A 26,644-nucleotide genomic window follows, 5' to 3' on the forward strand; every position below is an offset into this window, starting at 1 on the left:
AGTTCTTACATGAAGACCTTTTGACACCCAAACACAACCAAGCACACACTGACTCCCTGATTATCAGGTGTATACATGTGTTGATGTGTCCTTTGACTAGACCGTGAACATCTAGTTGTTGCCTACCAGTCATGTCTGGTGGTGAATGGATGTGGTTGCCTGAGAGTGTGGATGAGGTTAAGGTGACAAGAAGTCTGAAAGTACTTTGAGAAGTTAGGATGAGTAAAAACATACTTTTTCACTTCCTTATTGACAGGTCTCATAAGTAAACAAAAGAACTGTGTTTTTGGACACAGAAGTTTCTGTTTTCCTTTTTCTTGTGTTGCCTCACAGGCAATTTTGATCAAATTCAAAGATGACTGTAACTTGTAAATATGCCAGATGTTTGAATGACTATGTTGCTGTTTTTTATCTTATCTTATCTTATCTTATCTTATCTTATCTTATCTTATCTTATCTTATCTTATCTTATCTTATCTTATCTTATCTTATCTTATCTTATCTTATCTTATCTTATCTTATCTTATCTTATCTTACATGATAAATGTACCTACAATTATAGAATATTTTATGTTGGCTTTGCATTACAGTAATCCCTCGTTTATCGCGGGGGTTACGTTCCGAAAACGACCCGCGATAAGTGAAATCCGCGAAATAGAAAACTTTTTTTTTTACAATTAGCAACTATTACATGTACTGTATACAAATACAGTGACTCACGTGTAGGCCGTTTCACTGCTCTTCAGACTGCTGCATCCTGACTGCGCTCTGCAGTGTTCTCTTCTTCGAAATTACAAGATAATTTGGCCAACTTAATGTTAATTTGCCAAGCTGTTTTATGTACGTACACATAACTGCACGAGACGACAAAATGATAGCACAAACGTAGCATGTTTTGATACAAGAAGCGGGAGTGAGTTTTTAGCGAATCAGAATGCAGAGCACAATGCACCAAAAAAAAAAAAAAAAAAAAGCATTATGAAAATCCGCGAAATAGCGAATCCGCGATAAGTGAACCGCGAAGTGGCGAGGGATCACTGTATTTCCCTGCTGTTTCTCTGTAATCTACCAGAGGAATTTGTGATTCATCAGACATCCAAAGTGTTTCCAGAACATCAATGAAACCTGCTCCACTCATCTGTTTGTGTTTCTCCTGGCGCTCAGTGAGGTGTCATGTAAGACACTGGAGGGTTTCGATGGTCTGAAGATGCTGCTCTACCATGTGGCTCTCTCTATGAAGGACAGCAGCAGCAGCTCAGGCTGTTGGAACAAGCTGCTGGCCAGACTGGTGAGTTCTGCTCTGATCTGATCATGTGGACTCTCCCTTTACTGGATTTTTTCTTTATATCGCCTGTCCCACACAAACCCGTTCTGAGTGTGAGAGGATGTTTTGCTTGATCATCTGAAAATCAAAGTCATGTTCTCTGATTGGTCCCATTTTCTGCTGCTCATCTGGAGATTTTTTTAGGCTCTTGCTTGTCCTAAGCAAGAGCCTAAAACTGTGTCCCATGTTCTTCTGATGATGTTTGCTATGTATGTATATGTAAACTTGTGGCTTCAACTATATTTTTGTCTCATCAAATAATCAAAGATCATGTTGCTTATGTGAAATGGAGAAGTGCTGCATTTTTTACATGTTTGTTTGTATGTTGTCTGTTAGATTCCCAGGAGCTATTTGATCCTACAGGAGGCAGTGATAGCAGAGAAGAAGAGGAGACATGCTGAGGGAGAGGTCCAGTACCTGACTGAAGCTCAGTTACTCAGCATCATTGAACAGAACCCAGAGAGTGACATCAGAGATTATGAGGACCTGCAAACTGGTACGCAGACTGGAATGGAAACCCATTTCATGTTCTAACACTTTAATAATGGCTTAACTCAGAAATGTTTTCAGGAGACCAGAGTATTTATCCCACTTTACAGGGAAAAGACCTGGCTATGACTCTCTGCTTTTCTCTTCTTTGTACTTCATCTAGCCATCAGTTTCCTGATTGAAACTGGAACCTTGCTGCACTTCCCTGACACCAGCCATGGCCTGTGTACTCTGTACTTCCTGTGTCCTGTGTGGCTGTCGGACTGCTTAGAGAGGATAGTACATCTGAACTCTTGTCATCCTGTCCCCAGGAATGGAGTGATCAAAGTGGAAGACCTTAGGGTGAGCCTTCAGTGTTCTCTGTTATGTTTAATGGTGATCTGAAGCTTCTGCAGACTCTCCTGTTGTGATCTCTGCTGTGCAGAAGCTGCTATCTGGAACAGGATTCACCCAGGAGACAGAGGAGCAATACTTCCAGTTTCTGGCAAAGTTTGAGATAGCTCTGCCTGTTGCCAATGACAGGTAAAACTGAGCAAATTTATTGGAAAAACTATTGTGTTCTTATATTTTACATGACAATATAAAAAGTAGTGATGGGACCTTTATTCCAGAGTTTGTAATTTATTTTTGGAATTTTTTCCATCACATTTTAATCAAAAACAAAACATAAACAAAATAAGCAACATTTTCAATTCCTTTTTGCTGCTAAATTATTTAATAAACAGACACATGGGGTCAACAACAGATATTTAGACTTTGCCGACTAGCATCGGCAAAGTCTGTGCTACTACATGTTAAGCATTAAAATAATATTTTAGACTTGAATAACTTCGCTGATGGGCTAACTATTGTTATTGTTTGGTTCAGTCGAGGCAGATGGATCAGATTGATGTTTACTTCCTGTTTAAATTGAGCTTTTCCTCTCTGCTGCTCAGGATGGAGGACTGGAATACGCAGATTACAGAGTTGAACTCGTCTGCGTCACATGACTGACTGAACCTGAAAATACAACATAACTGCATCAAACTGAACTATATGTAACTAAACTTTAGTCTAGTTACATATAGTTACATATAGTCTAGTTACATCCATCATTCATCCATTGATGGATGAATGAATTTTAATGCATTAAATTTTTTTAACACTATTAATCTGAATCATCCCAAGCCAGAGCCTTTGTGTTGTGCTTCTGATGCTCAAGTGACATCAGCAAATAACATCAATGGAATCCGAGGCCATTTCTCTGCGCACACTTGGCGCTCATTTTTTGCTTAAAAAAACAATTTGATGAAACTTTGGAAGAAACTTGTTGTGTGCAAGTTGCGCTAAAAGTAGTTTAAAAGCTGGAGTCAGCATTCAATATGCTTACCGTTATAAACTGAATCATCTAGAAGAAAAGCGGCCCCTGATAATGGAGTGAATAAATGTAGGTTTTCCTGTCCATCTTTATTCTTGTTGTGTCTCCTCCTCTAGATATTTGCTGCCACATCTCCTTCCTCCAAAGCCAGCCATGGACATCCACAGCTTCCACCGGCACACCAACAACACGCTGCAGCGTCTCTTTAAGATGAGCTTCGTTCCCGTTGGCTTCTGGGAGCGCTTCATTGCCAGGATGCTCATCAGCCTCACAGAGATGGATCTTCAGGTGAATGCTCCACTAGAGCCTCAGTAACCACCATGTCACTGTAGAGACTTCTTCATGATCGACAAATATTGTGATGTTCCTACAGTGGTTTGATTCAGCCAAAAATAGGAGCCTGAACCGCAGGAGTTCCCTGATCTACAGCTTCGCTGGCAGCCAGCAGAGGAACCGCTGCAGCACCTTCAGGGTCCGACGCAGCCAGACTATCTACTGGAAGGAGGGGCTTCTGGTCACTTTTGATGGAGGTTACCTCAGGTCAGAATGGGGGATAGATGAATGCTGACATTTACTGAGGAATGATAGAGCACAGCTGGGCAGAAGGACAAAGTTGTTCATCAAAATTCAGAAAGAGATGTTAACATTTGTCAAAAGAATTTTTAAAACAAATTCTCATTTTCAACAAAAATAACATCAAAACATAAAACAGGATCTCATACAGCAGAAAATAATATCATAAAATGCACAAACAAACAAAAAATACAGCCATGTATTTGGTATATTTGGAGTCAGTGGGATTCTGTGGACTAACTGGAAGGCTGCAAACTACTCACAGCTGAAAGTGACAAGTGGGGCAAACTTCCCTCAGAGAATATCATAGTCTTACTGGTATTTACAAGAGGACAGGGTGTCCTAACGTTTTCTGTTTTAGAATACAGATTATTTTTGTGTGTTTGAGTAAAGCAGAGTAATATTTATGCTTAATTTAAACCACTTTCTTGGTCCAGTTGTAAATACCGAGTTTAGTCATCGATATGTTAATATTATTTGTTAAAAAACTAAATATAAAATAAGGTGTTCTTATTTTTCAGCATATTCTATTGGACTAATATAAATAACATTTAAAAAATACACACCAAAAAACAGCACTTTAAGCTACTCTGCTAGAGCTCATTTATTAAAAATGTATTAAAAATACTGATTGAATTTCTAAGACTTTGGTTGACAGAGGTCATGTGTTCATGTTTGCAGTGTGGAGTCGTCGGATGTTAACTGGAAGAAGATGAAGAGTGGAGGCATAAAGATCCTCTGTCAGTCAGACATCAGAGACTTCTCTGCCATGGCCTTCATCACTGACCATGTCAACTCTCTGATGGAACAGTGGTTTCCTGGTCAGCGCTCCTTCCTCTCATATTTGTAGTTGAAGAGAAGGAAAACTTCTTTTCACTTTAGGATGCTATCCTGCTCTCATTTAAAATTTACACAGAAAGGAAATTAGTGCTGCTTGCACATGTGATGTTTCGTAATGAGACACTTTTTGCTCTCAGATTTAATGCTTCTCACACTGAACTGTTCTGCTTCTGTCTGAGAGCCATGAGAGAAATGTCCAATGATTGGCTCAATCTCTGGTCTCTCCTCTATGTTGATCTTCACTGAACTGTAGTGTTGATCCCAGCCTGTGTGAACTCCAGCCAGTGCTGCAGGTGTGCAGATACCACTGACTAGTAGGATTCACCTAAACCTTCTGTGAAGAACTGCCTGGCAGCAATCCATTACATGCAAGACCTTGTTCTGTTTTTACATATTTTTTTAGCTTTCTTGATACTAATCAGCTGCTTCCAGTAGTAAAAGGCTTACCTTGTTGCCACGGCTATGCAACATAGCGATTCTCCGAAAGTAAAAAAGTAAGAGCAAACATCCTCCCAGCTGCTCAGCATCCATAACCAAAGGCAATCACTGACCAATCAGAAACAACGTAACAGAACTTCTCCAACATGCTAGAAGGGCGATGCTCCTGGTTATTTAGCTTAGTGTTGCTTTTGCATCCATTAAAACAAGTAAATATCACTTTGTCTTCCTGTCCCTGCTCTAGCTTTGACAGGCACCCAGAGTGATGGGAGTCTCCTCATTGAGCAGTATGTGCCCTGCTCCCTGTGTGCCCCGAGGGACCAGCAGCAGGAGCAGGCAGAGGACGGCAGAAGAAGAGAAGAAGAGGTTCATTACTTCAACATGGAGGACTGTGTGCTGGCGGCTGTGGAACAGGAACACATTGTCTGTCCTCAGCATCCGGAGCAGCCGATCCCTCTGCAGGAGCTGGTCCCAGAACTGTTCATGACCGACTTTCCGGCACGGTAACCTTCTCTCATTAAACAACACCTTACACTGCAGACTTGTGGACTGTTGATCCCATGCTGAGGGAAGTCACTAAAAACAGAATCAGGACTTTAAACGAGTTAAATATAAAGACTGTTATTAGTAACGTTAAATGAGTTTATGGATTTTCAGTGGAAGATAGGTTGTTGCAATGATAGGTTCTGTGATCAATAAAAGTTGTCAGGAATAACTTGTATCTGTTCTCCTGAGTCTTTCTACAGGCTGGTAGTAGATTGACACATTCGATCTTTGTTTACTTTAAACAGCACAACACTGACTGAGTAATTATAGCCTCATCCATAACATAAACATCATCCCTGACTGTCACAACCTGAATCATGTCAAAGTTTAGTTGCAACTAAAGGTACCATTAATGATGAACATCATGACTCACAGCTCAGCCAGGTGTTAATGGGCAAAAGGGAAATGCCTCTTAGCACATGCATGAGTGGCCCAGACAAACGGCACACATTTCTGGTTCTGCAATCACTGCAGCATGTTCTGAAAGCATGAACATCAGGTCTGCAGCTAAGCATTACCTTAGTAAGTTATGATTCTGACAATTAATCAATAAGCTGGGTTAAAAAAAATGTATAAAGTACTCTGAAAGACATTGGATACATAAAATGGTAGTAAACACATACTTCAATTTCTTTCTTATATAAGAAAATAAACATTTCATTACCTAAAATATAATAACAGCCTTTCTTTAGTAAACACTTTGTAGCAAAGGAAGCATCTGCAGCTTAAACATAAATTAACTTCTAAAATTAACAATAGAAGCTCAGGTGTTTCTGGACTGAACATCAATGCAGAGCAGGGCTGACATGTTGAGTAGTTTTTGGATCGACCAGTTATTAACTGAAATACTAAAGGTGCCTTATAGTATTTTTTGAAGCCAAAATTTTCACTTGAAAAATTCTAATTAGATCATATTTACAAAGTTTTGTTATTTTTATGCAAAACATATGGTTTTTTTTGTAAAGTTTGGCTTAATTACTGCTCTGTGTGTGTTATTCTTTCAGCAACATTTTTCTAAGTCTTAGCATTTAATCAATAATTAAATTGATTGATAATTATTTCAATAATTAATCCATCATGATTAATCCAATTAATCATATCACCCCTAGTGCAGAGTCCTGTAATCTGCCCAGATGGACATGTACAATGGACATAACACAGTTATGTGTAAAGGAGGGTTTCTGGTTCTGTTTGTACAACAGGTGGTCACTTGCACATTATGCATCATATTATAATACAGAACTAAACACTGAAAAGGAATTTCCCAAGCGATGTCTACAGCTTAGGCGTGAAGCTTAATAATTGGCATACTTATGTGTGTGTGTGGGGGTGTGTGTGTGCGCATGTGTGTGTTAGGCTGTTTCTGGAGAAGGCTCAGCTGGAGCTTTGTGAGGAGGAACAGAACATCCTCGGTCAGGGTGGCAGTGGGACCATCATCTACAGAGCCAGATACAGAGACCAGCCGGTTGCTGTGAAGCTCTTCCACTTTAAGAGATGTCGACAGCTGTCAGCCACCAGCGATACAGGTGCAATAGCTTTCTATATATGTGATTGCTTTGTTTATAAAAGAAACCATCAGTTTGGAGAATAATTTTGGCAAATTTACATAATTAACCCATGACTTATTCCCACCGGCAACAATTGTTGCCAGAGATTTTTTCTAACTTCTAGCAGCTCTAAAATAATTGTTTTGACTTTTGGTAGCTAATTGAAGTTTTAAAATAAAACAATAATAATATAAATAAAATATTTTGAACATATGTTCTTTCAAGTGTCTTCTACTGGTATATAAAGAAAATTGTATCTCTTCATCCCTATTTTGATCATAAGAAGAGTGAATGTAGGCATGGCAACAATTGTTGCCATTAGCATAATACATAGACAGAACCATGCTAGGTGTCCATAGCTTTGCTGTTTATTCTAAATGCCCTGCTGTTCCCACACAGCTTAAAACCATCAGATATTTTAGATCTTCCAGACCCGAAGGAACCTCAAAATGATGTCTTCTACAGCACTGTCATTTTCACAGTTGAACCCCTCCTCTATTTCACCCCTCCAAAAGGCGATCCTATCCACCAAATGTGGCCTGTGCACTGAATGACCACTACAAGATGACGCCACACCTGAATCTGGTTTAGGACAGGGTCCAGGTGTAGTTCTTGGTCTGGTAGAACGTCACTTGGCACATAGAAACAATGACATCTGCAGCATGTAGCACTGAATCTTTATGTATCTAAAATATTTCTGAACACTCTTGTAGCCATTTTTTGTTATAATAAGTTGTGCATGTTATGATTTTTCTTATTTTTTTATGTATAAATAGGCCTGATTTGTGTAATTCAGAGTATGCAGTTTCCCACCGGCAACAATTTTTGCAGAGTATACAGCCTACATTTTCACTAACATAACCAGCTTAAAATGTGATAATTCATATATATCACGTGTTAGGGAGGTCCAACGATTGAAATGCTTATTTTGCAGGAAAAATTTGGGATTAAACGGGTTAATGTAAACTTAGCTGTAGTAGAGCAGCCCCAGGTTTATTCATGTTGATTACTTCACAGATGTTTCACACCTTCATATGAAACCCGACATATGTTCAGTTACAAATATGTTGTCTTATTTTAATACAGTGATGTATTTTGACCTTTGACCTCCTTCACATGAATGAGTAGAAATAACGGTCAATATAGAATCCAATTATATGCACAAAGCACTTACCGTAAAGTATTTTTCTTTTTTCTGTTCCTGCTGTTTTCATCAAATTTAATGTTTAGATTATCCAACAAATTTTAATATCAGAGATTCTGTATCACATTTACAACATCAAACATTTCATTTATCAAAGGGGACATATCCTACAAAGTCCACCTTTTCAGCCTTTAAATACATTTTTTGTGTACTTTGACTGTTCTCCTGGTGCTGTATAGATATTGTTATTCTCATTTTGGGTTATAGTTTTCAGGTTGTTCATTTTCCTCTATTCACTAATATTTTTCTTGTTTATAACATCACCACATTTGCTGTGGAACTACTAAGCAAGGTTATGATTTTAGGGTAATCAGTTTTGTAAATCTGCCTTTTTTTTTCTCACACCAATTTTGTAATCCTAGTTCAGTTATGCCAAAGTTGCAAGTTAACAAGTCAGAATGTTTGGTTTTAGCATGGATTAACACACAGGATTCTTTACATTGCCCCCCTGGTATTAGAGCCTCAAAGTGTCTGGTTAGATTTGATTTATGTATCCACTCCAGCTTTGACAGACACCCAGAGTGATGGGAGTCTCCTCATTGATCCCTGTGAGCCCTGAGGGAGGAAAATCCATTTGCACGGATCCCTCAAGAACGATTGCTTTAGCAACTTCTGCCAGTATCAAGAGGAATTTTGCAAAATACTTCGTCTGAGTGAGGCCTCAGTGGCCTTAGTTTAGGTCAGAGTTCATTCAATTATATTTAAAAAGTACTTTTTTTATCCCAAAGAAAAACTAAATGTTGTCATAACTCAAATCGTCCAAGTAGCTGGTGATGATGACGCTGTGAGCAGAAAGGATCTGAAGTAGCAGTCAGTTGAATCTGAAGATGCCTCTGACTGAAGACTGTTGGTGTATGACAACCTGTCATGTCATGCTAACAGCTTAAATATAGTTCTGCAAAGATGTGGATAAAGGAAGTCTAAGTTGAGTCTAACAATGAGAGTTAACCATTATGATGTTAACTTTTTTTATACAGTTTAAATATGGATAAAACTTGTTAGCTGCTGCTGCCATCTTTTATAATATCCCACAGTTTATTAAAACCATGACAGTAACAAGCTCTTGTTCGGCCCTCAGACACCATGGTGAAGCACCTGCAGTTTGTCAAGGCGTGTCGCAGCTTCTCTGAGTTCCGTCAGGAGGCTAGCATGTTGCATTCTCTGCAGCATCCCTGCATCGTGGCTCTGGTGGGGATCAGCATTCATCCACTGTGCTTCGCGCTGCAGCTGGCGCCTCTGGGCAGCCTCAACACGGTGCTGGAGGAGAGGCACAAAGGCAAACACTCCTACAACCGTCTGCTCATTTCCTCAGAATGCCTCCAACATTTTCTCACTTGAATACTTTGTGTCTCTTGCCTAGGCTCAGAGTACATGCCTCTTGGTCACATGCTAACCTTTAAGGTAGCGTATCAGGTTGCAGCAGGACTGGCCTACCTCCACAGAAAGAACATCATCTTCTGTGACCTGAAGTCAGACAACATCCTGGTGTGGTCCCTGGAGGTGTGTATGCAGCTGCTTGCACCAGCACCTCGTCTGGAGGCCTGAGGGCTGCTGCTCATTAAACTGTGCTGCTCCAGGTTCAGGATCCCATCAACGTTAAGCTGTCCGATTATGGAATCTCTCGGCAATCCTTCCATGAGGGGGCGCTGGGAGTGGAGGGAACCCCAGGATACCAGGCTCCCGAGGTCCGACCGGGCATTGTGTACGACGAGAAGGTATCAAGCTTCTCTTTATTACTTCACTTTGCAAATACTGTTGTTTTGATCTTTACAGCTCATAATGTAGTTATTCCAAGGTGCTGGTCTTATTGTTCTGTAGTGCTTAAATGAACAAATCGTTGAGACTTTCAACCTCTATACCTGGTAGAAACAAACTGCAATGAAATTCTCTTAAAGATGCTTTATTAAACATGAATTATAGGTCGATATATGGACTACACACTGTTCAGATTTTTATTTACATGAAAATAATTCTAAAAAATGTAATCAAACATTATTTCACATATATGGAAAACATTATCTATCACAAGAAATCCCTGAACAACACATAATGATATTCACATATTTTTCATACTTGTGGCAGATTTAGGTTTAGTTTTAGCAAAATGTTTCTTTTGATTATTGTTTTGTAGCCCAGACTTAAAGCTCATGCAGAATCTGTGGAGGGAGCTAAACATTAGGGTGATGGTAAGGAGGCCTTTCAACTTGGAGCTCATCATCAAAGATTAATGAATGAATTTGGATAAACCAATAATATTTTATCTGCTGATTATTGATAAATCTGCATTGTACTGTTTAGTAAAAGTAAATGAACAAGGGTAACATATTGCTTCCTCTTTTTGGTGGAATGGAATGGTGATTTTAAATGGGAATCTGCCAGAAGTTTGGATCATTTTTGGGTGGAGTTGAGATATTGTGTTCCTACAGCAGCTGCAGTTGTTCCTGGGTCTGTGTTTGGACATTTCCAGCTTAGGGCCCACTGTAGCACTGCTGAATGCTTTCTGCCCTCCTCCGTCCATCCAGGTGGACATGTTCTCCTATGGAATGGTTCTGTATGAGCTGCTGTCTGGGCGGAGGCCGGCTCTGGGGAACCATCAGCTCCAGATAGCCAGGAAGCTCTCCAGAGGGGTCCGGCCTGTGCTGGGCGGTTTGGAGCAGGTCCAGTTCTACAGCCTCCACACCCTGATGACTGAGTGCTGGGACACCAAGCCTGAGAAGGTGAGTCCATCAGCAAAACGCTGAAGCTTTTTGTCTTGTTGTCTTCATGGATCCTGTGATGTCATATCATATTACTGACATGTCATTTCATGGACACAACAGACCTTTAATATAATAAATACCAAGGTTGGGTTTCATATCTAAAGAGTTACATATGTAATGCTGCAGCATGTAACTTTGATTTAAAAAGAATGTGTTTTATATATACTTGTTAAAACTGTCACTATGATGTGGTGGTTTGATATGAGAAAATCAATGGAAAAAAATCAATCAAATCTAGCTCCTACTGCACCTCTGTAAACGCTTTAGTTTGACCAAGAAATTTGTTATGCTGGAAGTATTATACTGTCTTTTCTTCAAAATATAAGATGTCACTATTAAGGCATTTACTGTCCAGCACTAAACTGTGGTGTGATTATGTAAGCTAAAATATATGCATGTGGTGCATGCAAAAACGAGGAAGTAAAGCATGAAGAGCTCCATTAAGTGTTAGTTCTGAGGAATGTCACTCCCTGCTAATTGGGAGCTGCTTTTATTTTTAACTGTAAAACTATAAAAGTTGTTATTAATCATGAGAACTGTAATTTTTAGTAAGCATAGAGCCATATATATATGTAGTCAGTTTTTCCTAGTGGAGTATCCTGAGAACTTCAGTGTACCAACCCTCTACTTTAGTACAGTTCCTAGAAGTCCAGTATTTGAGAATCATTTTTCTTGAACATATAAAAGGATTTCAAACAGCTTAGCGTTGTCGTTTCAGGGATGTACAGTACAGTAATTGTGCAAACTATTTTGAAAACAGAGGTTCCTGGAAATATCTCATATCTCTATTTTATTTAGTTTTGATTTTGTGAAGCATTCATGGCTGTTCTGAAAGGACTAACAGATAAAATGCATAAATCAATATGTTCAACCATATTGCATGTGTGTGTGTTTAGAGGCCAGTGGCACAGTGGTGTGTGAGGCAGATGGAGGAGCCCAGTTTCCCCTGCCTCAGGTATCTGTTGTCCTGCAGCAGCCAGTCGCAGCTCTTCCTGTCCCAGCTGCAGGGATGCAGCGCTGTCTTCTGGCACGGAGACAACGAGGACAGGTGTGTCTCTGTTTAGATGTCTCCTCTTCACTGCTCTGGAAATCAAATGTTCACTCTGTGCTTTTAATCAGGCAAAGCATTAAATCGTTAAAGGAAAGCATGGTGATGCCAAGCTCTCAAAATATTGGCATTGTACTGAGACTGCTAACCTGACAACAATATTATCATGAAATGACTGGTATTTTAATTTAATCCTTATATTTTAAATACTGACCCAACAGTGAGCATGTTATGGCTGAAGCCAAACACACTCATTACATTTTATTCCCTCATTTAACAGGTAGAGACAGCAACATGATGAGATTTACCAAGAAATTCATCTTTCTATTGACTACAATACAAACTGTGTCCATGTATATATGTGTTCAAAGGTTTTGGCTGCAGAACAAACTTTTTTGGCTTCTAGTAGGGGTTCACGGATTGGTCAGCACATTTCCATAGTTTTGGGAGATCAGCCGATACTTTGATGAGAAACCGATCTTATCTTCCTCCAAAAAGCTCTGACAGTCAGCCGCTGTCCTCTCCTGCTCTGCCTAACAGGTCACGTCTGAACTTATTTAACTAACAAAAGTCCTCTCACTGTTGCCAATTTAGCAATTTTGTTTTCAGACCTCTCTAGCAACTATTTTATTTTCAAAATAGCAACTAGCGACAAATCTAGCAACTTCTTTCTGTGTTATTGGAGAGCAATGTTCTAAACCTTTTCTTTATGTTAGAGACCACCGCCTCACACACAGTTAAAATGAGTTTGTATTGTTTCACAGGTATCGCTCAGGTTTGACAACATCTGCAGGTCAGGCTTTTAAAGTTTGGCGAACCGGAAGATTTTTAATACAATTTACACTGAAGAACATTCAATAAGCTTAAAATACATGAAATTCCTGTAAAGAGGGAACATTTCCCATAATGACTGTTTTTCATCAGAGCTTTTTTTTTTGTCTCACATGGTGGCTATAAATCAAATTCTAACTGAGGGTATTCTTTGTAAAAAAAATATTTTCTTGGCTGCTATTGAGAATTTTAAATATGCAATGAAAGAAGCTTTTTTCCCACAAGCAGGTGGTATTCATTATAAGTATGGACTCATGCAGGGTTTCTCTGCTTTAACCCCCCCCCTCCAACCTTCCCTGTCCTGTAATTTTGTCAAAGTTGTATCACCATTTGCCACCCAATCAACTCTTGGTGGGCTCTCTTGGATTGTTTTTTTTTTTTTTTACAGATCTCCTCTATGAAAGACACTTTCATCATTTGGTTTTGTAAATGAAGACAAATCAATTGGAAGGGGAAAAGCCAGTCAGTCTGATTCTTTAGAGGCAGCAGCCCCAAGCTATGCTGCACATTCTCTACCTTTTCATATCCTAAAGAAACACCCTTCAGGTTATAGCTAATGGCAGCCATTAGTGCAGTCTTTACTAGTAATTAAGACTTTATTTAGAGATAGAGCTGTATCCTGGCTCTTTCTTTGACTCTCATCGTCATCCGTTGTCCCATCACTATCATCATCCTGAATAAAGAAAGGAGTAAAAACTAGATTGTGGTCTACTATCTGTGATAGTAGACCACAATTCATTCTGAGCTGCTGGAGCTCCACAGTGTGATCAGTGGTTCATCACTACAGACTCAATGTCACTTGGCAAGTATTTATTTTGGGGCAGAAAACTTTTTCAGTCTCTCAATAAGCTGCACTGTTTGGCTAGCTCTAGGAGTGTGTGTGCACCAAAACACACAGCTGGTCCCCACGTGTCAAATGGATCAAACTTTGGATCATATTTGGTGCGTCTGATTGTTTGGTCTCACATTCTTGATGGTTTCCCATGCATTGTGCAGAAACTACAGTGTGGTGAATGTGGAGAAGGGCCAGGTGGAAGTAAAGAGGATGTGTTGCCCTGGCAACAGGATCAGCTGCCAGATGAAAATGCCAAATTCTCTATGGATATCTACTGAGGTATGAACAATAATAACACTAATATTTATGTGTTTTGGAGTATAATCAGTGAAGGCTTTGGGCTGACTCTTCCTGTTCTTATCTGAAAGGAGCAGGAGGTGTTTGTCTACAGCCTAAAGGACATGTGTCCCCTCAGTCAGCCTCAGAAACGCCTGTCCTGTCCAGCTGTGGTCACCTGTCTGTTCCACGTTCCAGCTGCGGAGCAGGTCAGTTCCAATGGCAGCAGACGCAAACACACCCCAATACACCCCAACACATGCAAATACACAGATCATCTGTGTTCCTTTTAGCTGGCCCAAACCAACACATGTAGGCCAAATGGCCCATAATAAGCAAACCAGTGGTCTCCAACCTGTGGCTCTAGAGCCACAAGTGGGTCTTTGGACTCAGATGACCTTGGCTAAAAATGATAAAGAACCAGTTTCTGACATATTTTATATATAGATATAAAATAAATGACAGTTTAAGTAGTTTTTCAGTTGTATTTAGTTTTCCTGGAAATCTTTCTCAGAGCAAGCTTTCTTTCTTGTTGTTGGAAACATACGTTTTTTTCTCCACATATGTCAAAATACCATGGAAGGAAATATATCCATCCTACTTTTGCAAAAAAATTAAAAAGTTCTGTTTTTCTTTCTTTCCCTGCATAAGGAGTGAAAGCTTCGGAGCTTCTTACTGGCATAAAATACTAACATGAGACTCTAGAAGTAGTAAACTCTTCCCAAGCTGGATGTTTGCTCTCTGAAGAGACCACAATTGCACTTTGGCCACCTGGATGTATTTTTAGCCAATAAACCATTACTGTACAACCTGCCTGGTTTTTAAGACAACAAAAAAGAAAAAATTAAATAACCGCAAATTAGCCATGTTATCATCTACTGGTCAGAACAGAATCAACCAGGCCAGGCAAATCATAATTTGTAATCTGTAACAAACAGGAAGTAGAGGTTGAGAAAGCTTGAAAAAACAGAAAGAGCTTTTCCCTCCAAACCAGAGGCTCACAGTCAGACATTTTCAGAGATCCGTGCCTCTGGTAAGGCACAGACCCAGCGGACCCAGTGTGAAGGTTTGCTACAGCAGAACTTATTTTTCTGATATGTTTTCATCTCTTCTTTGGCGCATTAACTCTTTATTGCAATAACCAAAAACAACCTCAGGTAGCATAAAAATGTTTTTGTGAAAACCAGGATGTTTGAATTTTATTTTGAACTTCATCATTTCCATCAAACTTTTCTAAAGCAATACTTCAAAACGCACATTAAAAAAAGTTGATGGAAACACTCCTTGTGACAAAACAGTTTAAATGGAAAAAGAAAAGAAACTGCTGCATTACTCATGCAGAAGTTTCTTGAAAAACGCTCCTGGAGGTTCATACTTATTTTTACATATAAGACTTTCTGACATTATTGAGTTAGAGCTCCCAAGGACAGAAAGGAGAGCTTTGCTGCCAAAATCTTACCCTTTAATAGTGGGTAAACATAAACCCACTATTTATGAACAATGAGCCGGTTACACTTTACTGCTGACTTTGGATCAGAATGTAACCAAAGTGAAACAATCTGTTGGTCATCATGAATGCTTGAGGTTGAATGTTGTGTGCACTATGCTATATGTTCCTGTCTGACATAAATAAAAAATATTAATTCTACTAGAGATTGAAGTGAATGCTCTAAATATCCGACTGATCAGAATACCTCAGCCCCTCCCACCTTTCTTAAAGGGTCAGAGTAATGTCACACACACACACACACACACACACACACACACACACACTCATCCACCACCTCGTTCTCATGCCTTTATGGGTTTGGATTCTGGTTTGGCCCAGGCTCATTCATCTGACACAACAGATGTGAAACCAAACAGCTAAGTTCCTGATTCCGATTTTTTCTTTTTTTAGACTATTCAATGAGACTGAAAACCTTATTATGATGTAAGAATAAGAAATGTATTGCTTTAAAATTGCGAACAGATCTGCTTTTTCCCATTACTAAATATTCACCATAGCACCCTGCACCCTTCCAGACTCTAATCTGGCAGTCTGCCTAATTATCCTGAATGTGTGCTGGCTGTGCAGAGCAGTATTCACCTCCTGGGATGTTTTACCCTTTTGTTGCTTTTACAAATAAATGTTAATGAAAAAAATGTGACTTTTTGACAATTACCGTAAAAAAAAAAACAACAAACCTTTAATGTTAAATAGAAACTTGATGATACAGATTTAACTTTACTTTGTTTGTCTGGAACTTACTTAAATTCTCTCTGACAACAATGGATTACTGCCCGTTGTTTACGCTCAGAATTTTTCTCTTGCATGTTCCACGTGTTCAAACAGTAAAAGGGAAGCAATCATTCACCTCTGTGAGTCCCACAGCATGGAACCATCTCCAGTCTGATCTAGAAATGTTGGATCTTATTTCATTGGAAAATTTTTGATGGTTCTTAAAAACGCTCAACATGATTCCATTAATCAGTGTCATTGCTTTTAAACTGTTTTGCAATTTGTTTCAAACTCATGGATTTGTTTTAAGTTTATCTTACTTTTGTGTAACCAGGTTGTTGTGTTATGCTGGTTAAATAAATAAAGGAATCGGAAGGAAAGAAACTGATTTCTGCAAAAACAATGAGAATTCAATCAAAATGTTTAACATAAACTATGTGATTCTATAAATATCCACCCCTTTAAGTTGACTGACCTAATTCAACAAGACAGTCAAAAACAAAACAGGAAGATACCAAAGGAATAACAAATTTAAAAATGACATACTTCCCTAAAGATACTAGACAATGTGCATGAATACATTGATAAACAAAGATGTTTTCCTCCTCTACCCAGAGCCTGGCCAAGGTGTTTGCTGGGATGTCTGACGGTTTGGTAGCTGTCTACACCTTGGTGGACGACTTTCCTCTGGATGGAGAGATGTACCTGTGTTCACACACCTTAAACAAGACCGTGTTTGGCCTGAAGGACTCTGACTCGAGGCAGAGACCCTACCCCGTCCAGAGCATGGCTCTGCTCAGCAGCGGCTCTCAGGTGACCATGAAGCCACATTTTCCCTCTTCGTCATGGTTCAGATCCCAGAGCTCATCCTATAGTTTGTGTTTTCCACTCCTGGAGTTAAAGTGTTGGTTTGTTGTGTGTGTTTTCCAGCTCTGGTTCTCTAACGGACCGGGCCTGCTGGTCATTGACACCAGCAGTCTCCAGGCCGTGCGAAGGCTGGAACCGTACAAGGTTCCGTCGTCCATAGTGAGCTTGACCACCAGCTTCAGTCTGTGTGGAGAGGAAGCCGTGTGGACGCTGGACGACCACAGTAACACGCTCAAGCTGTACTACGCCGCCTCATACGAGCTGTGTGCCACCTACTGGTAGGTGTTTGTCAACCCATCTGCCTCTGTGACACAGAGGCAGAAACCAGTGGTCAACAAAATGTCCTTTTGAGCTACATTAATCTAAGCAGACGGTCAGCTTTTGATAGTCATTTCTTGATGAAATAGACTATTGGAATTTACTTTGTAGTTCTTTTTTTGTGTGAAATCAGACTGTTTGTGTTTTTATTTTCTCATTTACAATAATGGGTTGCCACTGAAAGAGAAATATTGTAAGCATCCAGCACATCCGTATACATCTGAAATTGTGCTAAAATGAAAAATAATTACATAAAATAACCTCTTCAGAAATTCTAAGTAATTTAAATGAGTTAAGGTTGGAATGGCTCACATGTCAATAAATCACAGGATTCTGTACTGATACATTTACTGCCAGATAAGCCAAGAAACTACATGCTAGAGGTGTATCCATATGAAAATCTGGGTCCATTTTGATATGCAACATTAATAATGTTGATCACCGATATTTATTGATATTATAGACATGATAGATATTATACTATTTAACATCTTCAAAAGGAAAATGACCACACTGTTGACTTCACCACCACTTCTGCGCTTCAGTTGAATTCCCACAATCCTGTGCTGCATCATTGTCACATGACCAAACCTTACATGACCAACCTCCTCCAGAAACCAACTGCAACAAGATAGAAATAAATATCAGTTTTTAATATTGGCCCATTTTTATCAGATTGATAATTATATGTTAAACAATGACTAATACCAGACTAATACCGATGTTGACGTCAATATATCACGGAACGCCTGCTACTATTGAAAATTAGTATCTTTGTCTGCTTCTTAAATTGACAATTACCAGAAGAGTAAAGCTGTATTAAAAGAGTTTGTCTTCATTGTGGTAATTCTCTGATTAGTTGATTAGTGATTAGTTGATTAGTTGATTAGTGATTAGTTGAAGTTAGGAAGGTAACAAAGTTCTGCTCTCCTTTGGATTAAAAGATCCATTTAAAGACATGTTTAAGATAAAAACTGTCTGCTAAATTATACAGGAAATCATTTCATTATTTCCATTATACAGGAAATAATGGAAATAATTATTTCCACTGTTATAATTATGTTCCACAGTGGAACATGTCAGAGAATAAATCTGACATGTTCCACTGTCAGATTTATTCTCCAGTGGAAGTGTGGAGCCTCAGGTTTAGCATGGGAATTATTGATCAGGAATGAAACACTCGTCTCTATGTTGAAACATAATGGAGTTTTGTTTTGACTGCTTTTTTTTTTCCTAATTTGAGCTGTGGGGACAGAAACCCTTTACGGGACGTGTTCGCCGTGCAGCGTCCTGCTGGGATGGCCGCGGCGGCAGGTGATGACATCAACACTACGGACCAGAACGGGAAGCTGGAATTCTCTAACGGAGATGTGACGCTGATTTTTAGTGAGGAGGCAGGCACACAAATCATCCAGCACCAGGATTCTGTGACAGACTACTGCTCCCTGTCGTCCACCTGCTCTGTGGAACCGCCACAGTCAAACTGCCTGGGCGCCACAGACTGCAGCGCACTGAAGAGTAGATGCTGTTCACCGTTGGCCCAGAACCTGCAGGTCCAACAGGAATCCAGAACTACTAACCTGGAGTCTGCTGAGGAAATAAACCCTGCAGTCCCTGAACTGCAGGCCTTTAATCTGCTGCCAGTGAATGGGACAGTGTGGATCCCCAGGTAAGAATGGTTCACACACCTGGAGGCCTTGTGATGTGTCAGATCCAGCTGAGAGGAAAACTGTTTCTATGGCCTTCACTTTTCTAAACGTTAAATACAAAATTAAACAACACATAGATCTTAGTAAACTTCAAATAAGACAAGCTAACTTACAAGCAACTGTTCAGCGAGATATGGCCGCGGCTTGTTTTAAGTAAACAATTGATGAAAAAGTACTAGTTCCATTGGTAGATTAAGTCACTTATAACAAGGTGTTAAAAGTATAATAATAATAATAATATTAATAATAATTTGCCAATGGAATAAGTAGAAAATATAGAAAAAATTGTCTTTGGTTTCTTCCTTTCTTCCTGTCTGTTGCAGGGAGACAGTTGGTGCTTTTATGAAAGAAGCAGAAAATGTCAACATTCAACTTTGGAAAGAAACTGAATTGTTCTGCAATCTTTGTAGAAACTGATGCTGAAAGTGTGTGTTTGACAGGCGGGGAGGTGATTTGTTAATCATTGAAATCCAGTCTTGTGGAAATCAACTCAGGGGACGTGTCTCTGCTGTCCTCAGTCCACCAGGACTGTCCTCTCTGGGGTAAGTTATTCAGCTGTTGTCCCTTCCTGCAGGAGTTGGGGTGGTCTGGTGGGTCGGTTCCATCACTGTGGTGAACGGCCAGCACCTCAGAGTCCTCTGGACCTGCAGGGTGGGGTTGGTGGTGGTACTGAAGGAATATGCTGAAATCTCTCAATGTTTGACTTTTCCTAGACATTTATTTTCACTTTTTGTTCCTTTATTTCAGGATAATCTCCGCTCCTTATTTTTGCAGCTTCAGTTAGCTCAGAGAACAGCTCACTGCAGGCTCCAGTTAGTTTAGGAGCAGATCTGCATTTTGAATCACATAGCATCAAAAAATGAATTTAATTACATGTTTAGAAGGTATAAGAATTTCCATAATAGAGCTGAAAAATCCATTGTTTTGTTTTGATGCCTAAAGGAGTTTTCTCTGTAGGCTCTTGGTTCCTGTGTGTTTATAGTGACTCTCATAAAACAGTCTGTCGTTGGGTTTGTGGGCGGGGGTTTAGAAGAGGGGGGTAATACTTAGAAGCTGTTTCATAAAAACATTTCTGCCTATTACACCCATTAGAACTGAAGCTCAGTTCATTTCAGAACTTTCAGTCCCATGCAGCATGTTGTGTGAACTTTTGAAAGTTTTTTTTTGCTGCAGCCTGCTGTCCCCCCACCCCCCTGTCTGTAGGTCCTCACAGCCGCTATTGAACATTCATATGAAGAAACCTTCTATTAACTAACACACACACACAACCATCACACACACATACAAGTGTTTACAGATGCACTCTATGCTGAGCTGTGGTTGCCACTAAATACATCTGGTGTTAATCAGTTGCATGGCTGCTCAGTGTCATTGCTGTTATATGTTTTAAATCTGTTGGGTTTCTCTTTGGCTCTTGCTCAATAATACACATAAGAAAACAGAAAGGAACTTTTCTGTATTAAAGCTGTAATGTGTAACTTTTTGAACAAAATGTTTTCTACGTATTGGCTTAAACTGTAACCATGTCATGGCAGATAATGTATGAAAAACTCTAACTCCTCTACCTCCTTACTGTGGTCCTACTGTCATCTACAGTACAACCAATAAGAGCCAGGAGGTGGGGCTAAGCGTCATGCTTATGAATGTGCTGGTCACACCCTGCCCCTTACTCTCCGCTAGTTCCCCACAGCAGACCTCAGGCTAGTTAGCTTAGCCACCGATAATGTCGGATTAACAGTTTTCCACCATCATGATGATTTCCTTTTTTTCTGCCATTTGTACATCATCACATAAGCTGAGGTGGAAACATTTATTTTACAAGACACATGTAAGAATCTACCTAAAATCAATGTTTCATGTACCGTCTGCAGCAGTACTCTGAAATTAAAAACAGTGTTTCCTGATGTAAAGTTTAGATTAAAATGATGTTCATAAGAGCTACTACAGACATCGTTTATTTGCGTCGCCATGTTGAAATTGCAACTTCTTTACTAGAACACTCTTTTGTCAGGTCTAACTCCAAACCCAGATAACTGGAATGATTCCCTCTGACAACACTCTGACCTGTTTGTTACTGCAGGCAGCCTGGACTTTACTGTCTGACGTGGTAGAGACCAGGACTGTAGTAAAGGTCTAGTTCTGCTTGTCTTCATACAGAACACAGGTTGTGTTCAGTGGCCCAGGCTAGCCTGGTTCTGCTGTAGTAAAGCTCTGAGTCTTTACAGTGAAGAAGGATCAGAAGTTCGTTGAAGTGAATCCCTCAGAGGAGCAGGTTAATGACGCTCCTCAGTCTGGAAGGAGATAATCCAGACTGCCTTCTCTCTTCCCACTTTGCTCAGTTGAGTTTCAGAAAACAAATCAGTCCTGATATTCTTCTCTGCTCATCTTTTAGTGCCTTTAAACCCAGAGAAGCACAAGATCTTCATCCTGTACAAGCACTTGGCTACCACAGGCTGTAAATCTAGTGCACTGATGATTTTTAAATGAGCTGCTTGTGAGTTTCTAGGAAAGGCAAATGACAAACAGACACATTTCACCGGCTCCTCACCCCACTCTCTTCTGCCCCGTCAGGACCCTGGAGGAGGCAGCGTTGGTGGCTAAGGATACCGTTGTGTGTGGCTTCCAGCAGAAGGAAAACATGGAGTGGTGCCTGGTAGTCTGGAGGGCCTGGGGCCACCAGGAGCTGGACGTTTTCTACCAGTCCTGGGAGGAGCTGTACCGCTCTGAGAGCAGCAGCAGGAGGAGGAGGAGGTAGCTGCTCAGCATGGGGGGGCTGAGAGGGACGGACACCGTACCCCCCTCCCTCCATATAACTGACAAAAGACTTATCACATTTCTGTCTGACATTACAGAACAGTCATCGTTTTTTTATTTTAAGCTAGTTGGATAAATTACTAAAATCATTTCTTTTCGCTAAATGTCAGAATAATCAGAAATATTTGTTGCATTCACATGGTTACATCATCACTACTCCTTTAACAATTTGGGAAAGCCCGCATCTTGATGGCTTCAGAAGCTTCCTGTTGGTTAGTTCTTCATATCTGATATGGATTATTATAAAGTCGAACTCTCTGCCTCCATATGAGGCATCATCGGATCTTGGCTCATGTTTTCTGATTAGAAAACATGAGCCAAGATCCAGGAAGACTTGGTGAGCCTTCCTGATTCCTGATGGAGTCGTGAAGGGAATGGAGGGAATGTCCACCATGACAGCAGACAGGAAGCAGGCGCTGCGCTCTCAGCCCAGCGCGCACTCAGGTTCATGGTGAGGCACCGACTCCTCCAGAGTCACATGAATGAATCGGAGCTCCAATAAAGAAGCTAATTTTCAGTTTTGACCTTAACTGATTAAAGTTTTTAATTCTGTTTTAATCAAGTCTATATAATTCTACAGAGCCATAGCAAGAAAAATACAAATTAATTTCATATGAGGTCAAATTAGATTTATTTCAGATTTCAATCTTTGGCTTTTTTTTTTATTAAAATTGAAGATCATGTATGAACTAATCATCAGTTTGCATAACCTCCACAAACATTTGTAACTCTGCTGTAAAAAGTTTTTCTTCATTTCTAAAAATCTAGCAGCTTTAACAGAGATGAAAACCAGGACTATTCCCACTGTAAGTTATTATATTTATTCCTGATTTCTTTTCTTTTCAATGTGCAGAAGAAGACAGCTGTTGCTCTCTGTCTGTGGGGCTCCACACTGCCCCCTATTGGTCTGGGCCAGACTTTAGAACGGACTGACAGGGGCCGAAAATATTTATTTTCTTCTTTTCTTCTTTTCTGATATGGATTATTATAAATCCATATCAGAAATTATAAATTTATAAATCCATATCAGAAAATGAAACATATTTCATTATGTTTAACATTTCTTGAAATGTTAAACATAATGCATGTTTAACAAGCATTATATTTTATATAACACTCTATTATATATAGTATACAATATTTAATTATCTTAAAATTCTGATGTTCTAGTAGTTTTCTTTGGGAACAACATGAAGCTGCTGGCTGGGGGACATATTAAGCCCACCATGCATCAGTTCGTATCCACTCATATATAAAATTATTTATTAATATACTGTAATTTTGCCATCCATCACCAAATCTCCCTTTAGCCCAGCGGCCCACTGGTGCTCTCTGTCTCACTGTCATTGAATCAGAACCAAAGCAAAAGACCTGCTGACTGTGTGAAGTCTAACTTTCCCAGTGAAACATGTTCTGTCCAGACATGGAGTTAAAGGTCACTCAGGGAGGAAGAAGCCATGACTCTTAAAGAGACAGTAAAGACAGCTTACAGTCTGCACATGCACACAGAGACAGACCTGAACGTCTGGAGGTCTGCCCTGATGACACTAAGATACAACCATGGATCAGCAAAATGAAAGGGAGGATACCTGAACACCTTCCTGACTGTCCACCAGGAGGGACTGGTGGACATGGTGGGACAGCGTCCTCTGGTCCCTCAGTGGAGCAGCTGCCATGTTTCAGTGAGCGTCATGCAGCCTGAAGTGACAGTGATGCGAACAGATCCAGACCTGAAACACATCCTACCCGACACACTGAGAGCTCAAGAAAATCTCTCATTATTTTGACATTTAACAAATGAAGATATGTTTGGTAAACAAGAAATCTTTCACCTGATTCCATATCTGACGATGCGGCATAAAAACCTGCGTGTGTCTTAATGTGTGTATGTGACATTAGAGGCCCCGGAGCAGACCCTGGGCCCCTGGTCCGCCTCCAGCTGCTCTGCTCCCTCTGTTTACTCCTCACATATTTCTGTCCAGTAGAATCTGTCCAAACTGAGACGGTGGAGCTTCACAGGAACATTCCGGTCTTCAAACAGACTGAGCTCTGTCCTGCTGGGTGGGTGGATCCCTCTGACGCTCTGGGAACAGGATCCAGGATCCTCTTTGGACCTGAGCTCTGCCAGATGCAGACTCATCCGGACCTGAGGCCGAGGACAGGAGCTGGTCCCCGTCCAGCTGCTGCTCTGTAAACACATCTGGAAGTCGACTGCAGCTCACTCCCAGATGTTAGGTAGAAATAAACACCAAGGTACAGCAACAGAAAGACAAGCTGTGAGACGCTGCAGCATCTTCAAACATCCCGACACTCATACAGCTTGAATTATTGACCTAAGGAGCTAGGAGTTATCCATTTACTAGAACTGTAGAATGAAAAATATGCAGATGCTCAACATTGTTAATGTATGAAATTATGTTCAATACAATTTTGTAAATAAAGGTTCAGTGTTTTTCTCAGACTTGGTTTTATTAATCACTGGGTGAGACGAGAACCTTAGAATGACATTCACTCACATTGACCTTTTTTATATTTTGTTGCTTCACAAACTTTAAGAATTTTTTAAAGGACCTTAATGCACCGAACGCAGCAGCTGAGGAAGAAGAACGCTGTACCGTTTGGAGACGGACAGACAGATGGACGGATTGTAGAATCAGCACCTTCAGCAAAAGAGTAAGATGACTTTAAGTCGCTTCTTATCCTGAAGGTTTCAAGTATCATTTTAATATGGCGGAAGCAGAGATGATACATGGAGCCATTTAAGGAATGTCTGGGATTCCCAGCTGCCCAGTAAGCAATCTGCTGCAATAAATAATGGTGGTATCTTGTTTTGCTGTGTAAAAATGAGCCAGCGTGTCTCCATAAAGTCCTCCATGGACTCCAGATGGGAACAATGCTGGCGGCTGCTGGCTGCAGGCTGCAGGCTTTCAGATAGTTCTGATGTTCTCTGTATGTGTCTGATGTGAGTAAATTCTACCGCTGACTGAGATGTTCAGGTCAGAACATTGTGACCTCGCTGCCTGAAGGGCACGGTGGATGGGTGTGTATAGAGGGGAGGCCAGGGGCCACATGACCCCCGAAAGGTGGACGCAGCTGAAGCTTGTTTTCAGTCAGTCTCTCATCAAACACGAGAGGGCAGTAGAGATACGGCTTCAATAAGAACTACTTCACGCCGACCTGTATTGATTACTTTTACTTGATTACTTTTGATAGATTACTTCCTGTTTCTAGATAACGCTGCTCCTAATGTGATTCTGCAATAGATTTTTCTTTGCAAACATGTTCCTGTAGGGGGCGCCACATACAGACTCCAGTCGGGGTTCTCTCTCTGCCTTTCCTCTCGTCCAGCTACTAATAAATAAAGGCCCCTAGTGCCAGTAAAACTAAAAAAAGCAAGAAGTTATTAAAGGGATGGTTCAGCCTTCTCTTGGATTTGTTTAAAATGGATTTCTGTCTTCAGAACTAATATTCCTGGATTTCATTAAGTTTTGTGATACATAACTTTCTGAAGCAGGAGACTGCGGTGTGTTGAAGTGACTCCATGTAGAACTCACTGCTAGACTGAATAACATCAGGGTCACATTATGTTTGTGATTTTTACTTTGTTTTAGTTTCTAAAACATACTCCAGCCCATTGCTTAGCACTGTTGCTAAGCAACAAAAAGGCCATTGGTTCAGATCCCGGCCTGTGGACTTTCTTCATATGGCTGTTAATTTGTCCCTAAAATTGGTCCTGCGCGTCTTTCTTGAAATGACCAAATGTTGGTTTGAAGCTTTCAGCTAAAAAGAGTTCAGGTACATTTGGACTGGAACATTTTGTCTTCCTTGAACTCATCTTCCCATAATAAGAACTGGATATGTTTCCACTGTGAACCCAGAGGACAGAGACAGAAACTCTTTGTATTAGAAGTCAGGAACATCAGACTGTACATCTGTTCCCATTGATCCCAGTTATTAATCCTACAAGTTCAGATTATTAGTCAAATCAGTTTGAAAAGTTTTCTATAGTCATTGACTTGCAGCCTCCACTCCTCCTAGATGAGCATAAAATGACAATCGCTTACACTGTTGTTGACTGTACAGCAATGCCTCATTCAGAGTGTGCATGTAGCGACAGTGGAGAGGAAAAACTCCCCTTTAACAGGAAGAAACCTTCTGCAGAACCAGAACCTGGATCAGTACTAGCAGTAGGTTAGAGAACACAGAGCAGAAACAAAATAAAAACCACAACAGCAGTGATCCAGAAGTATCAGCAGCAGTCGCTTCTTTTGTGGCTTCATGTAGGAAACAACAAAGCAGAAACTCAGAGTTAGTTTTCATGAACTCAGGATGAATCAGAGCATTTACAGTAGCAGCTAAAGCTCAGTCAGGGGCTTTTCATTTTGCCAGGTAGATCCTCTCTACCATCTAATCTCTAAAGATTTAGAGGAAGTTATTAACACTGACAAATATTTCATAAAGTCTGAGAGCCTTAACACAAGCATCAGGATCAGCTATTTGTTTCTTAATCTTAACAATAATGTTCCACATAGATTGTAACTGTTTTGTGGCAAAAAAGAAAAGAAAGAGAAACAGATGTACTAATGTAAAGATTTGTTCCCTCTTTGTTTTGTTTTGTCTCCATCCATCCATCCATTGTCTATACACC

At 40.2% G+C, this 26,644-nt stretch overlaps 1 protein-coding gene across 2 annotated transcripts in view; it reads left to right on the top strand.

Moving 5' to 3' along the window:
* The window catches only part of lrrk1 (leucine-rich repeat kinase 1), a 55,432-nt gene extending 30,977 nt beyond the window's left edge, over positions 1 to 24,455 (top strand). The window contains exons 18-39 of one of the 2 annotated variants that reach the window (XM_044143231.1): positions 1,165 to 1,288; positions 1,661 to 1,820; positions 1,977 to 2,155; positions 2,238 to 2,335; positions 3,287 to 3,458; positions 3,544 to 3,710; positions 4,425 to 4,564; positions 5,266 to 5,524; positions 6,924 to 7,093; positions 9,397 to 9,594; positions 9,679 to 9,818; positions 9,896 to 10,033; positions 10,841 to 11,035; positions 11,974 to 12,125; positions 13,953 to 14,070; positions 14,160 to 14,276; positions 16,904 to 17,101; positions 17,219 to 17,433; positions 18,717 to 19,142; positions 19,623 to 19,724; positions 21,754 to 21,933; positions 23,982 to 24,455. In XM_044143231.1, the coding sequence (XP_043999166.1) occupies positions 1,165 to 1,288; positions 1,661 to 1,820; positions 1,977 to 2,155; positions 2,238 to 2,335; positions 3,287 to 3,458; positions 3,544 to 3,710; positions 4,425 to 4,564; positions 5,266 to 5,524; positions 6,924 to 7,093; positions 9,397 to 9,594; positions 9,679 to 9,818; positions 9,896 to 10,033; positions 10,841 to 11,035; positions 11,974 to 12,125; positions 13,953 to 14,070; positions 14,160 to 14,276; positions 16,904 to 17,101; positions 17,219 to 17,433; positions 18,717 to 19,142; positions 19,623 to 19,724; positions 21,754 to 21,933; positions 23,982 to 23,997 (3,664 nt within the window). In that variant the 3' untranslated portion in view covers positions 23,998 to 24,455. Of the gene's footprint in view, positions 1 to 1,164; positions 1,289 to 1,660; positions 1,821 to 1,976; positions 2,156 to 2,237; positions 2,336 to 3,286; positions 3,459 to 3,543; positions 3,711 to 4,424; positions 4,565 to 5,265; positions 5,525 to 6,923; positions 7,094 to 9,396; positions 9,595 to 9,678; positions 9,819 to 9,895; positions 10,034 to 10,840; positions 11,036 to 11,973; positions 12,126 to 13,952; positions 14,071 to 14,159; positions 14,277 to 16,903; positions 17,102 to 17,218; positions 17,434 to 18,716; positions 19,143 to 19,622; positions 19,725 to 21,753; positions 21,934 to 23,981 lie in introns of those variants that run through there. The other variant, XM_044143239.1, reaches the window with a different exon arrangement.
* Positions 24,456 to 26,644: the final 2,189 nt, after the last annotated feature.

Source organism: Gambusia affinis, linkage group LG02 (assembly GCF_019740435.1).
Source record: "Gambusia affinis linkage group LG02, SWU_Gaff_1.0, whole genome shotgun sequence".
Lineage (NCBI taxonomy): Eukaryota > Metazoa > Chordata > Actinopteri > Cyprinodontiformes > Poeciliidae > Gambusia > Gambusia affinis.